This window comes from Clavispora lusitaniae, assembly GCF_014636115.1.
Source record: "Clavispora lusitaniae strain FDAARGOS_655 chromosome Unknown tig00000038_pilon, whole genome shotgun sequence".
Taxonomy (NCBI): Eukaryota; Fungi; Ascomycota; class Pichiomycetes; order Serinales; family Metschnikowiaceae; genus Clavispora; species Clavispora lusitaniae.
The window spans coordinates 1,415,787-1,429,142 of NW_027093976.1; the positions used below are offsets into that span (position 1 = coordinate 1,415,787).

Sequence of the window (13,356 nt, forward strand, 5' to 3'; positions counted from 1 at the left end):
GCCATTTTTCAATTTCGAAGACAAGACCTGCTTTATCAGAGTGGAGGGCTAACAAAGGCATTCCCGTGTAATCAGAAAATGTGCCCAACCCTGTGCCCAACCCAAAGCTATGATCTAAGTATCCCAAGGATAAGTTTCCGATGTAGGATGTAATGACTAATTTGCATCTTCCAGAAACCCCGCATTCGTACCATACATTCGTTATGTGAACAATGTCTGTAACTACGATGTCGTTCACCTAGAACGATTTAAGAAAGTGGTTTGTAATTTGCTTTGTAACGTATATGCTAGACCAACATATAAAAAGTCTTCAAAAGATAAGCATCATAATGGGCACGGAGTGAGCGGAAAGATATTCTGAATTGAAGAGTCATGAAACATCAAGAAATCATTACAATGATTGGTTAATGAGCATCTACCTCTGCATCGTTGACAGGAGGAGAGCCCGACTGCTTATGCGTCTTGACATACTGCTCAATTCGTTTCCATCCCTCTTTCCTTGAAACTTCCCTTATCTTTCTTTCCTCAACAGATTGGTGATACAACATAGCACAGTGGTCATACAAAATAGGGTTATGATCCATAAAAACCTTCAATGCGCCGAATGCCAACTGGTGAATGCTTTTATTCCAGTTAGATGTGGCCAGGTTGTGTGGGGGAATGTTGCTAAAATCGTCCATGTCCATATGTTGATGAGGGGAGGAAAAAGAGTCGTAGTACTCTTCATCCGTCATGTCATGGATCATATGCGCATCTTCCAAGCCCCCATTATGATCTCTATCCCCATTGGAATCATAATTGTTATTCAATACCAAACCACTATCGATTAGATTGCCATTAGCGTCTGTCATCGCGTTCGGATTCTCGTTGAGTTTTTGCTGCACGATACCATTAGCTATTCCTGGCTGCGTTGCATTAGTAAGTTCATACAACGAGGCAAAGATAATTGGAAGTACAACTTCAGCATTTTCAGTCACCAAAGTCAAAAAGTATTCATTTTGCCAGAAACACAACACTTTCTCACTGACTTGAAAATGGGATGAAGCAATGCATTTCAGCAACTGCGCGGACAATGGAATCTGAATTTTCAAAAATTCGTTTGGTTCCATAACCTCGAAAATGTCTTCGATTTCATTCAAAAACATGACCTCTTTTGGACTATTGATTTTGGGCCAATACCTCAATAGACCCATGACAACTTCTTCAGTTAATGATGGATCTTTCTCCAAAAACTGAACGATACAGTAAGCTAGTTGAGGATGGTATAATGACAATGACTTGACCTTATGCAAAGGAAGGAGAACTCGGATCAAGAAGATTTTATGTTCTTCTTTCAAAGGTAACGCAAATCCGTTAATAATAGAGCCCAAAATCTCCAACAATTCACCGATACCATTGAATCTTTCAGTTTCATAAACAAACTGCAAGAACACGTTGTTGATAGACTTACGAATGAAAGACCGCAAACTTAAAAACTTACCATAAATTCTATGCAACGTAGTTTTCAAGCAGTCACGTTCTCTGGGATCTTCACTATCAAACAATTCCAAGATTCTGAGGATGAAATCATGATCAATGTATTGCTTAGCGACCTGGTGATTGAAATCGGGACTTTCCACGAACCTTAAAAAAAATTCATAAATGGATTGCATGTGAGGCCAGGCCAATTCGGACACAGGCTCATCTTCATCTGGATCAAAAAGCTCCCCCACTGGGTTAACTGGAGGTGGAATAGGACGGAATAAGTTCTTTTTGAACATTGCAATCACATGCTTATACATTTCGTCAGTGTAATTGAAGCGATTGCTCACGATGAACTGGATTAGCTCCTGCAACGTGATACGCTTTATCTCTTTGCCCCGGATATCATTTGTTGGATCACTGAAGTCAAATAAGATGTTACATTGATCGACCTTTTGGATGAAGAGGGAAATCTGCTCTTCTGGAGCCACTTCGTCGAAGTTAGGAAGCTTCGTGATTTCCCTGTGGTCGTCCGACGTTGTTGGTTCGAAACGAGAAGACGAATGTCTTTTGGGAGTGACAATCAAATCTATGTCAAATGAATCCTTTCCAGGAGATGATATATTGAGGTTCAAAGGGGAGTGTGGTTGATGTTGGGAGTGAGAAGCCAATCTGCCATCAAGGTGAAGGCTACCGTGTCCGAATGCAGGGTTCTGGGCGTTTGGTGAGCTCGGGGTAGGAGACACAGGATTTGTGGAGCCAACAGTTGTTGGTATCGGTTCGTTGACAACAATTTTGGGAGAACTTGCCTGTTTATCGACACCTGCAATAGCGTCTGGAGGTGGCGGTGTGTTAGGATGTTCAGTTTGTGATGAAAATTGGGAAACTGCTGACGGATTTACCAGCAGCTGTTTCGCTTGATCCAGCAGCTTCAGAATTGAAGACAAATCGGAAGTCAGCAGAGTCTCATTCTTCGAGGGACTAGGGGAGTTTGATTTCAAGGAAGAGTTCGAGCTAGCTGTTTTCAGTGAAAGCGATTGCCCCTTTTTGGAAGATTCCTTGTCCTTCGTGGAGTCTTTCAGATCCTTCTTGTCTGTCTTTTTTGACGAGCTCGGGTTTTTGTTGCGAGTAAGTCTGTTTTTGAAGCCTTTCATCATTTTCAATGTGAATAGAAACACAAACAAGGGAAATAATAAATGCTTTGAGGCTAGGTTCACAATTCACGAACAATGAAGCGTAGGCTCGAGGAAACAGTTGAATCGAGGATGTTAAACAAGCCCAATGGGTTCCGGAGCGATCGATCTCGGAAGTAAAAGCTGCCGCAGAAGTTGGAAGCTATAAAAGGAAAAGGTGAAGAAAGAAAAACAACTGAAAGAATATAAAAAACTGCAAAATCGACTAGACAACCACGATTCCTCAAGACAGACTGTCCACGAGTGCAACTATAGTATCAAACGAGAAAATCGGCCGTTTAAGCTTCAAAGCAGATTGGAAAGTAGTAGAAAAGAAAGAAGCCAAATAAATTCGGGAACACTATCAGCTGATGATAAAAAATCCTGAATAGCGTTTTTTTCGTTGAGCGCTCAGTATCAAGGTCAACACCGTTCCTTGCTTTGTTACGGTTTCTACACTTGATCTTGGCACGACGGTTATTGCACGACACATATCTTTCGGTTTTAATGTAAGACTACACCTTAAAGCTACGATAAGGATATTTTTAAAAGCAAGAATGTACTATAAAGGGGAACCAGGAAATGCTAGCTTTGTGTTCCATTTTGATTATTGTTTGACGAGCCACGAGAAGAAAAAGTGTACACTGAACATTTGAGTCTGGGTGCGAAACCGAGTGCACCGGATAAGTTCTGACGTTCTGTAATATGACAAAAAGTTATGGTCGTTGCAAGCCGACTAAATTGTTTTATTATCTTTTTTATGTATGTTCTTATATATTATATGCGGTGTCATTGAAGCGTGTCCGTAAACTTGTTCGTTCATGATTGTTCGGAATTGGCCCGGGTAAGGTTTGATTTATACGAAATTAACAAGACAAAAGAGCCCACGCTGCCTTATTATCTGATGGCATATAGTTGCGTCGAACTAAAAACGATCAAGATGAAGCTACTCGGGCCGAAGTGTCTGCATCAAAGTAAAATGCAATTCCACATGAGACTAAAAGAAGCACTACTTGCTACAATATGCTTAATGCACAATACCCAATAGTCTATCCATTAATAAACCCTGCCGTAGACTCGGACCTTCGCCCGGCCCAAGAAAACCCTAATATAATCTCATAACGAGTGAATAAGTATGTACGGAGCTCCTGCCGCCGCCTAAATGACTGCATCTCTATATCTATAATTCAGTCAATCATTATGCATAGACCATGGTCTGTTCCTCGTCTGCAGTCTCAATGTCAACTAGCTCCTCAATAAGATGTCCTGAACCCTTTCCGTGACCCAAGGTGTTGTGAACAAAGCTCAAGTAACAGTTCCACCCAATAGACCACACATTCGAGACAACAATGCGAAGATGAATAGGAACGAAAAACAAATTCACAAGCTGTAAAGGAGGCCACACGGTCCAGTTAGCTTTCAAGACGTTCCACCAGTTGTTTTCTAATTTCTCTCTCGCCACAGCTAGCGGATCGTCGTGGAGTGCCAATGCACTCATGACTATATTGTACATCGGAATCCACACAATGCTAGGCATGAATAGCGAATCCACCACTAACCTGTACAAATTGTCATGAACATTGATGGACAGAAATGACTTTGTGGCACGCTTAGTTGCCGAGAGAAATGGGCTGTGGATGAAAGGCAATGTTTTTGTTGTCCATTTCACACTCACGGGAGCGAAAAAAAAGCATCCGTAGATCATTGCTCTCACGAGTCGATCAGAATGAAATTCTGTAGGTTTATTCAAATCATCGTCAACATGATGTGGGAAAAGACCCTGAGCCAAGCAGTCTCCTGCGCCAAAGAGCACACTAGTGGTGAACATATTGGTCTTGTATGGGTGGGTCTTGAGAAGATGATTATATGTTCGAAAGAACAGCGCCATTGTGGATGCAAAATAAGGTGAGAAATGGGCTCAGAAGAATGGGTGGAGCTAGAAAGGCAGGCCAGAGAAAGAAGAAAAAAAAAGAAGAGAAAAAGCAGAAGCCCAGAAAAACGGTTTCGTTACAAAGCTATATATAATTCCGACTGAAAATGTGGCAGAGCTTCCGATGTAGAAGGTGCGAGCGATATCTTTTTTCGGACTCTAACTTCCGCAGCGCTGCGATGCCTTTGTCCCGTGGAAATGCAAAATGATGCCAAAATCCGATACAGATTGCTGTATGGGCCAAGTGTTATTCGTGGATATGCACGAACTTATGGATTCCTTTGATTTTTGAAATTAAACATTCTAAACCAGCTTCAAAGTCCGAGTTGAATCGGCGAGACCTTCCTAAACCTACAGATGTTCGCAGATAGATGCTTGAGGAGCCACCGCATAATCCGGAAAAGAGAAAAAAAATGCGCATACTAGGCATCTCATGGTTGCGCCCGCCATTATTCAATCAAAGAGATATGGAACAAGATAAAATATTTCTCACCCATATTTACCACGGCTGTTTCAAAATCCGATCCTAATAAAGTGCCGAATACGTGCGGATGAAAGTGTAATACGGAAAACCAAAGGTTCCAAAGGGTGCTAGGGTATAATAATATGCAGGTCATTGTCGATAAGACTCTCGATTGGCGTTAGTCGCGTGCTATGTCAATCTGATGACCTGCACACGGATCTAGCCGAAAGCCAAGTATAAGTGGCAAGAAATGCCAGCATATAAACCGCTCTCACATGCCAGACGGTTACCCAGTGATTACACCATTCATTCAATACATTCTTTAGAAGTTTTTTTTTTTCGGGTCACGTGACCATGGTTCAATTTTACCCAAAGCACATCCTTCTCGAACACGTAAAACTGCAGGATGTGTGTTTTCGTTCGCGAAGCTTTTGGTTAATTTACGGTAGGCCCAAGTCATATGCATTGAGGCAAGAATAATGGCACATTTCATTCTCGCATCTTCGGGTGCTCGAGCCCTCGGTTTCCATGCTGGATACTTGCAGGAAGCAACTGTACTATACTCTCCGCTCCAGTTGCCTTTTTGGTCATTCTCTTTGTGTTGCCTCATATTAAAGCCCCATAATGATAACAAGGGTGGCTGGCTAGGTCCTGCACACAGGAACAGAGCTTCGTCCATTTCCAGGCCCCCTGATTGCGGCCCAATATAATGGGCTTTTCCGTGCTGAGGAAATTTTTTCTTACTTCATTCTTGTTTCGAACCTACACTAACCTACTTTCGCCATGCATAGAACTTACTCCTTGAGATCTCAGAGAGCACCAACTGCTGCTCAATTGCAATCTCCACCTCCTCCACCATCCACCACCAAGTCCAAGTTTTTCGGTAAGGGTTCTCTCTCCCACACCATCAGAAAAAATGCTGCTGGTGCTTTGGGTCCAGAGATGGCCAGAAAGTTGGCACAATTGATCAAGATGGAGAAGAACTTGATGAGATCCATTGAAATCACCGCTAGAGAGAGAAAAGAGGTTGCTAAGCAATTGTCTCTTTGGGGTGAAACCAATGACGATGATATTTCCGACATTACCGACAAGTTGGGTGTCTTGGTGTATGAGATTGGTGAATTGGAAGACCAATTCATTGACAGATATGACCAATACAGAATCACCATGAAGTCCATTAGAGACATTGAAGGTTCCGTCCAACCTTCTAGAGAGAGAAAACAAAAGATCACCGATCAAATTGCCTACTTGAAGTACAAGGACCCACAATCTCCAAAGATCAACGTCTTGGAACAGGAGTTGGTCAGAGCCGAAGCCGAGTCTTTGGTTGCTGAGGCACAATTGTCCAACATCACCAGAGAAAAGTTGAAGACTGCTTTCAACTACCAATTCGACTCTGTTCGTGAGCACGCTGAGAAAATTGCCTTGATTGCTGGTTACGGTAAGGCCTTGTTGGAATTGTTGGACGAGTCTCCAGTTACCCCAGGTGAAACCAGACCAGCCTACGACGGTTACGAGGCTTCTAAGCAAATCATCATTGACGCTGAAAATGCCTTGGCCACATGGACTTTTGACTCTGCTGTCGTGAAGCCAACTTTGTCCTTTGCTGCTCACGAAGAAGAAGAGTACGACGCTGATGACTTGGCTGACGAGGCTGAGCACTTGAAGGTGACTGAAAGCGAGTGGAACGAAGAAGACAAGGCCACTGCTTAAGTGTGGCAATTTTATATTCAATTCTGGACTTTCATCTTCTGTATCACTACGGTCTTTTTGAAGCTACTCTTGCCGAAAAAATTTGTTTACTTGCTTAGTTCTCCCCATAATAAACGTGAAGTTCTATCTCTATGCATAGAAGAGTCGTAACTCTGCGAAATTTGTAATGCCACAGCTATAAGTTCTACGCACTTGTTTTGATGTTTTGACGGTTACGTACATGATCGCACCATTTAAAGTCTATCCTTCTATCCTTCTATCCTTAGCGGTATCCACTATTTCCGGCAGACCGAACCTACCCTTACACTCTTTTATTTTCATTGGTGTCTCCAATACTTTAGTCTCGAGAATTGTCCACATATCTGTTGTGTCTCAAATGCGAGTCGACCCAGATGTAGATAAAAACGCGCTTTAGAAAATGCTACAGATTGTTTAAGAAACCCTACTCGCGAATCACTTGGTTGCTGCCGCTTTTTAAGCCCCCTCACGCTTCTCACTGCCTCATAAAACTTCAGGCGCGAATATCTTAGTCTATGTGCAGACTGATTCCAAGCGTGCTCGCGAAAAACAAAACACACTATCCTATCTTTTCCTTTCCTTCAAAGTATTGATTCTATAGATCTCTTATTTTGTTGTTGATTTGGTCCGGCTTGCCCTTTATCTTCCAGCCATCGTTTCACTTGAAAGACACCATATTATCTGTGGAATCTTGCTGACATTTTGCTAATACCCGACCATTCCGCATCTCAGACCTACTTTGACCACTTCTGACATCCCACGACTCTTGCACTGGAGAAGCAGACATCGTCATTTCTTTTCGTTCTTTTAAACTGTCCTCCTTCTGACTTGCTGGCGTGCGGAGAAATGTCTTCCCCTTCGCGACAGGTTATAGACCCTTTAATCTACACATATCCCGAAAATGAGGAAACAGGGAAGGGCAAACCATCGGCAGCATCAACAGCTTTGCCTCCTGCTTCGAAGATTCTAAATGCGTCCTCCTCGACGCAACAGAACACCGCAATCACAGGCTGGACGCCTCTTATAACTAGAACATTGTCTAATGAAGTCGTTTCTTACAACTCAACACCAAGTTCCAAAATGTTTCCCGGTATATCAAAGTCCTCAGCTGCATTGGCTAATGGAGGAGGCAGTACCGTCATCAATTCCGAGTATGACTATCCGAGTTTGAACTTAACCCCATTCTTGACTCATAACTTGAATCTTTTAAACAATCCGAACAGTGCTGGCAACTTGTCGAACAACATCAACTTCACCCCATTCTACGATAAATCTCTCCACTTGAATGACTTTTTCATGGATTCTCCGATAAGACAGACCCCGCTGAAGGTAGAAACTATTACGCCTTCGAAGTTTCTCATATCTACCGATCCGAAATCTTCAACAAAGAACATCAAGGCTAAACTTCAAGCAGAGCAAACACATAAACGATCAATAACACTGCTTGAAACTCCTGCTAGGCAGCCATTCAAAAAGTACAATATGAGCTTCAAGCAGGAGGATGCTGAGTTTGATGGCGACGAAGAGTATGAGAATAGAAATGCTAAAAAGTATGACGACGAAGGATTTGTAACACCTTCAAAAAAGAACATTTTGCATGACATATCTGCGAGTATGATAAACAAAACTCCATTGAAATCAACCCCATTGAATAATAACAAAGGTCCTTATCAAACTCCAGGAAAAGTCCCTAACTCATCTCCTTCTACTGTCATCATGTCAAGTGCTACAAAGTCTCCCGAGCAAGAGGGGAAAGATCGCCTTGTACCCATGAGTCCCACCCCAAACAAAGACAAAATTGAAGTCACTGAACCGGTGATGGGTATCTTCTCTGAACGAAAAGGCGCTGTTAAGGCTCTGGATTTGAAACCCTCAAACAAGAAGTCACAGAAGAAACCGAATGGAATGAATAGATTTCAGATTGTATTCACAGATGTGCATACGCTTATGAACACGAAGAAGAAAAAGAGTGCTGGCAATACCTTGAAACCAGATAAAGCTGACAAGAAGCTGGATAAGAAAAAGGTACCAACTAAGGCTGAAAATATGAAAAATTATTCACCTGGTCCACAGTATTCCAAAGTGGCTTTATCGGACTCAAGAGCGCAGCAAAATCTTTCATCTTTTCATCATACGTCCTCAAATCTTTCAGCATCTCAAGACTTCAACTCCACCATGAATACTTCCAAGGAGTTCAGCATCATTGCGAACAACTCAACTGTCAACACAACAGCTAATAATCTTAACTCTTCATCGGACCAACACTCGTTTGATCTTATGCATGGCGGAATGATTTCAACTCCTAACGGGAAATTTTTGTTGGAAAACCTGTTTGATGAGCAGTCGCCTCAAATTATGCGCCATTGTACACTTGGTAACATGTACCTGAAGTCTAATGATGCGCAGAATCAGATGCTTCCCCCAAAGAGTCAGAATAATGTCTCGCTTCATCATCAACAACAGTATCTTCAACTTCAGCAAGAACACGAACATCTGCATCATTCAACAAACCAGCGACAATTACAGCAGCAACAATACCAACAGGAACAGTCCCAACATCAAAATCAACAACATCATCAACAACAACAACAACACCATCATCATCAACAACATCGTCAACAACACCATCAACAACTTCACGACCCGCAGTTTCGTCAGCTTTCCTCTCAGGGCGTCCAAAATCTGTCCATGACCGGCTTTATAATGAGTACCCCATGAATTATCAACATGATATTACTACTTAAAGTTTCCTCGACGCCTTTTTTCAGAGATTTGATAACTTACTAAGTTCGCGGCGATTGTCAAATCTCTGAATTTTGTTAACTATGTCGTTAATACACACTATTTGCATTTAATTTACACGTTCGGAGGTAGCAACAAAGCAGCAATAACGCCTGGTCTTTCTGTAGCTAGCAAGTCATATATTTGTGCGGCGTGCTTCGAGTCACCAACTTCGAGTTGTATGCCCATCTGCGAGAAATATTTCCTCGATTTTTCTGAAAGCATCCTTGACTTCTTACCTAAGCCAACGACAGCAATTTCAGGCTTTGGATGTATCTTTTTAAATATCTGTAGAACTTCTTCTTCGCTGAATTCGACTATGAATCCGTTGATGACCTTGTACCCTCCATTCAGTAGATTAACCTCGTAACTTTCATTCTCTAGAAGTAAAGTACCCACTTCATGGCCCTCTTTATTGGGCGAAGTGATAAGTATATTATTGGCCAAATGATAACCGTTCTGCTTCACTGATTCAATGTAATTAATGGGTTTCTGTGAGTACATGAGAATATCATTCTTTTTAAAAAGATCAGCAGGATTGCTTGTAGTCTCCAGCTTGTTGGAAGGTGCTGCATGAGGCGTAGTGACAACTTTGCCGCCGCCAAACAAATTTCTGTTGAGTGCTGAAGTGCTAAATCTTCGGAAAGCACATTTCTGAATACGGATCATATTCGTCAGTTCAACTTTATCTATTTCATGAATATACAGAATTCAGTGTGATTACTGTATGCAGTCGTAAACGTCATATGAACGTAAAAGACAATACTGATTTTTCCCTTGAAAAATAATATCACCCTATCACTTGAGCTTCTATTCTAAGTTTCTCGTTTATCGACTGTTTGCACTTTTCCCACAACTCGGGCTGGACTTCACGACCATAAAGTGAAGAATGATCCAGGGCCTGCATACGGCCTGGGGAACTTCTTCTTTCTGGAGACACAGGGGCAGCAACTGGGTTGTATATCTCATTTGCCCGAAGATTAGATATAGACGGCTTTTTTTCCAACCGTGTATTCCGCAAATTCGCAAGAGATTTTTTTGAGCCTAATGTCTTTGTTGGAGAAGAGGGTGTATCATTCAGAGACTCGTATACTGCATATGATCCTCTCGCTTTCACTGGTGAGTTTGATCTTGACTGTGGTTTAGATGGCGATTCCTTTGAAGCAAAGGAGAAAGAACTTTTCAGAGATAGTGAAGGTTTAGCAGATACCTTTGAGTCACTATTATGTTTGATATGCAGGTCATATATCCGAAACAATTGCACGATAAAGGCTAATGATGAGACATATGCGGAGATTACTTGCGTGTGGGTTTCCTCTGAAAGTATAACCACCGATTCACTAGTGAACTTTTGTCCTAAACATTTGCTAATTGCTTCTTTCGCACATTGAATTCGGGCTGCAACAGAGACGTAGGAATGGTGCTCAACGTATAGGGTAGATTGTGCCAATTCAAAGGCCAATTCTGTGAAGTTCAATTTCTGATCGATAGGAATAACAAAGAAGACAAATGAACCCGTTTTCCTATCTTTATAGTCCTTAAATACTGGGAAGCCATCCTCTAACTCGTAGTCTTTATTTCGTAGTGATGGTCCCGGATCCCTTTGAAGTATGCACAAAGACCGAAACTTATTTTTCAGCCAGTCGATCAAAACCCTTTCCTTTTGGCCTAACAATCGACGCTTCATTTCTGTCGTTTGATAAATTTTGTCCCAGCGGCTTACTTCAGGCTCCTGGGCTGAGTCTTGAATGGATTCTTCTTTGTTATCTGAATATTTGAGGGTGTTTCCCTGAGAAAATGAAGACAACCGATTGATTCGTAGTCTTTTGAAAAGATAAAGGAGCGATTCCATCTGGAGTTCAGGACTCTCTCCTTTATGAGGTGTAAAAGGAGGTGGCAGTTCCAGGCTGGTTCTAGAAGGTAGAAAATCAAAAAGACCCATGGTACCAGGCGTACATCATATGAAGATTACAGAACCAGCTTCTAAACGGAAGACTATGTACAGGCTATGCTTTGACGTGCAGCCGTATTGTTCTTCATATTGAACAATCGGAGAGAACATGAAAGTATAGTGTCAGAGTAAAACATAGGAAACGCAAGAAATCAATATCGAAAGCACTAATTTTCAATCTGAGGAATCATCAACGTGGGGTTTGGCCGCATTGTTTACATTTAGTATTGATGGACAGGAAAAGACGCACGCATTTTCTATCTCACGAGTGAAGTTTTATTTGATATCCTCATAGTTCATGGCACATGTGTATGATTATACCTAAGCGAGTTGCTAGCTTTTCGGAACAGGTATCTTTTAAGAATGACAAATTGCCTCTTCCAGTCACAGCTATTGAAAAGCAAACTTCTAGGATTTGGATATGGAAGATCTTGTTGCCTCTCCTTGTCATATGGCAGATTTTCCAGCACTTGGCAGCTTTTCATGAGTAATAAGCCTTCAATTATTGTACTCTACTAAGAAAATACGAAATTAATGGAGTGTTGATTTTCAATTTGCAACAGTGCTTATCTTCATGCTTCTCATGAAACCACTCACAAACTTACACTCGAATCGTCTTCCATAAAGAAAACGGAATAAAAAAACATTATAGAGCATCAAACAATTGTAGATGAACGATTACCTTACTCTTATTTTTGGACTTATTACAGTCATAATCTATTGGACATAGGGGTCCTGCAGAATATACATCAGTAGGTTTCTGACATTATAGAGATTCCTATCAACCTCATGTCTACTCAATCAGGAATTGTCGCCTCCAAGAAACTCCTTGAAAGGTTTCTGAGTCTCTCCGGTGAGACGTTGCTTGTCACCATCTCCGAAGACCAAACGCAATTGGTCGAGGATGAATCGTACGAACAACCTTCGTCTGGTGATTTATCTTCCATCTTCAGTGGCTTACACCAGCATTTCCACAAAAAATATCCTCAGCCTGGGTACGCTATATTCCCTCGTCCAGAGGCGTCGGATTTTGTTTTCATTGCGTTCATTCCTGACCTGGCCCCTATCAGAGACAAAATGCTTTATGCCTCTACTAAAAATACCTTAATTCAGCAAATTGGGTCCGGATTCTTTGGGAAAAAATACAACTTAGCACTCACGGAACTTGAGGAATTGACACCAGAACATTTTGCTCATGCAACTCTTACCGAGACTGATCCAAGTTTGTTCACTGAAGATGAGCGAGTCTTGCAAAGCATCAACTCTTTGCAAACACTAAGTGTGTCCCAAAATCCAAATTCTGCGTTTAAAAAAGAGCTTCCATCGATGCAAGGTCATTCTGGCAATGCTTTATTTTTCGAGGTTGACTCCAAGCTTGATAGTGTTCTTCGGGGAAACTTGGAGAACCATCTCGTGGTGATGAATATAGACTCAAGCGAGCATTTGGTTTTAGCCAATGTAACAGAGAATGTTTCTGTGGAAAGCTTGGTGCATTCTGCGCAACAGGCTGTAACTGAGTCTACACCGCTGTATATCATCTTTGGATATACCCATTCAAAAGTCTCATTCATTTATCTGTGCCCGTCTGGTTCCAAAGTTAGAGACAGAATGGTTTATGCTGCAAACAAGAAAGGCTTGCTTGCACATTTGACGTCTGACTATTTTAAAGAAGGCCAACTCGATAAAATTTTAGAAGTGGGTGATTTAGATGAAATCGATATTTCTGTTTTTGCAAGCCCAGAAGCATCTGATTCGAAAACTACTAAAAGCAACCTTAAGTTTTCCAAGCCAAAAGGACCTCGCAGAAGATGAACTTCCTATCTATTTCTTTCCTAAACTTTTGTTTCAAGCTATCATAAATACAATC

At 41.6% G+C, this 13,356-nt stretch overlaps 7 protein-coding genes across 7 annotated transcripts; 3 read left to right on the forward strand and 4 right to left on the reverse strand. All coding sequences in view use genetic code 12, as the record gives it.

Moving 5' to 3' along the window:
• Positions 1-404: 404 nt before the first annotated feature.
• RTS1 (protein phosphatase 2A regulatory subunit) lies at positions 405-2,618 on the reverse strand (the record flags this gene model as incomplete). The annotated part of the gene is made up of 1 exon (XM_002618113.2): positions 405-2,618. One exon carries the CDS (start codon positions 2,616-2,618, stop codon positions 405-407), a length of 2,214 nt encoding a protein of 737 aa, XP_002618159.2.
• Positions 2,619-3,831: 1,213 nt separating this feature from the next.
• On the reverse strand, positions 3,832-4,521 carry FOB63_001762 (Mpv17/PMP22 family protein; the record flags this gene model as incomplete). The annotated part of the gene is made up of 1 exon (XM_002618112.2): positions 3,832-4,521. The coding sequence occupies one exon, from the start codon at positions 4,519-4,521 to the stop codon at positions 3,832-3,834; it is 690 nt and encodes a 229-aa protein (XP_002618158.1).
• Positions 4,522-5,809: 1,288 nt separating this feature from the next.
• Positions 5,810-6,739, forward strand: LSP1 (lipid-binding protein; the record flags this gene model as incomplete). Its single annotated transcript, XM_002618111.2, has 1 exon — positions 5,810-6,739. The coding sequence occupies one exon, from the start codon at positions 5,810-5,812 to the stop codon at positions 6,737-6,739; it is 930 nt and encodes a 309-aa protein (XP_002618157.1).
• An 864-nt stretch (positions 6,740-7,603) lies between these two features.
• FOB63_001764 (uncharacterized protein) lies at positions 7,604-9,475 on the forward strand (the record flags this gene model as incomplete). Its single annotated transcript, XM_002618110.2, has 1 exon — positions 7,604-9,475. The coding sequence occupies one exon, from the start codon at positions 7,604-7,606 to the stop codon at positions 9,473-9,475; it is 1,872 nt and encodes a 623-aa protein (XP_002618156.2).
• Positions 9,476-9,613: 138 nt separating this feature from the next.
• FOB63_001765 (uncharacterized protein) lies at positions 9,614-10,207 on the reverse strand (the record flags this gene model as incomplete). The annotated part of the gene is made up of 1 exon (XM_002618109.2): positions 9,614-10,207. One exon carries the CDS (start codon positions 10,205-10,207, stop codon positions 9,614-9,616), a length of 594 nt encoding a protein of 197 aa, XP_002618155.1.
• Positions 10,208-10,328: 121 nt separating this feature from the next.
• Positions 10,329-11,480, reverse strand: FOB63_001766 (uncharacterized protein; the record flags this gene model as incomplete). Its single annotated transcript, XM_002618108.2, has 1 exon — positions 10,329-11,480. The coding sequence occupies one exon, from the start codon at positions 11,478-11,480 to the stop codon at positions 10,329-10,331; it is 1,152 nt and encodes a 383-aa protein (XP_002618154.2).
• Positions 11,481-12,278: 798 nt separating this feature from the next.
• FOB63_001767 (uncharacterized protein) lies at positions 12,279-13,301 on the forward strand (the record flags this gene model as incomplete). Its single annotated transcript, XM_002618107.2, has 1 exon — positions 12,279-13,301. The coding sequence occupies one exon, from the start codon at positions 12,279-12,281 to the stop codon at positions 13,299-13,301; it is 1,023 nt and encodes a 340-aa protein (XP_002618153.1).
• Between the last annotated feature and the right edge of the window lie 55 nt (positions 13,302-13,356).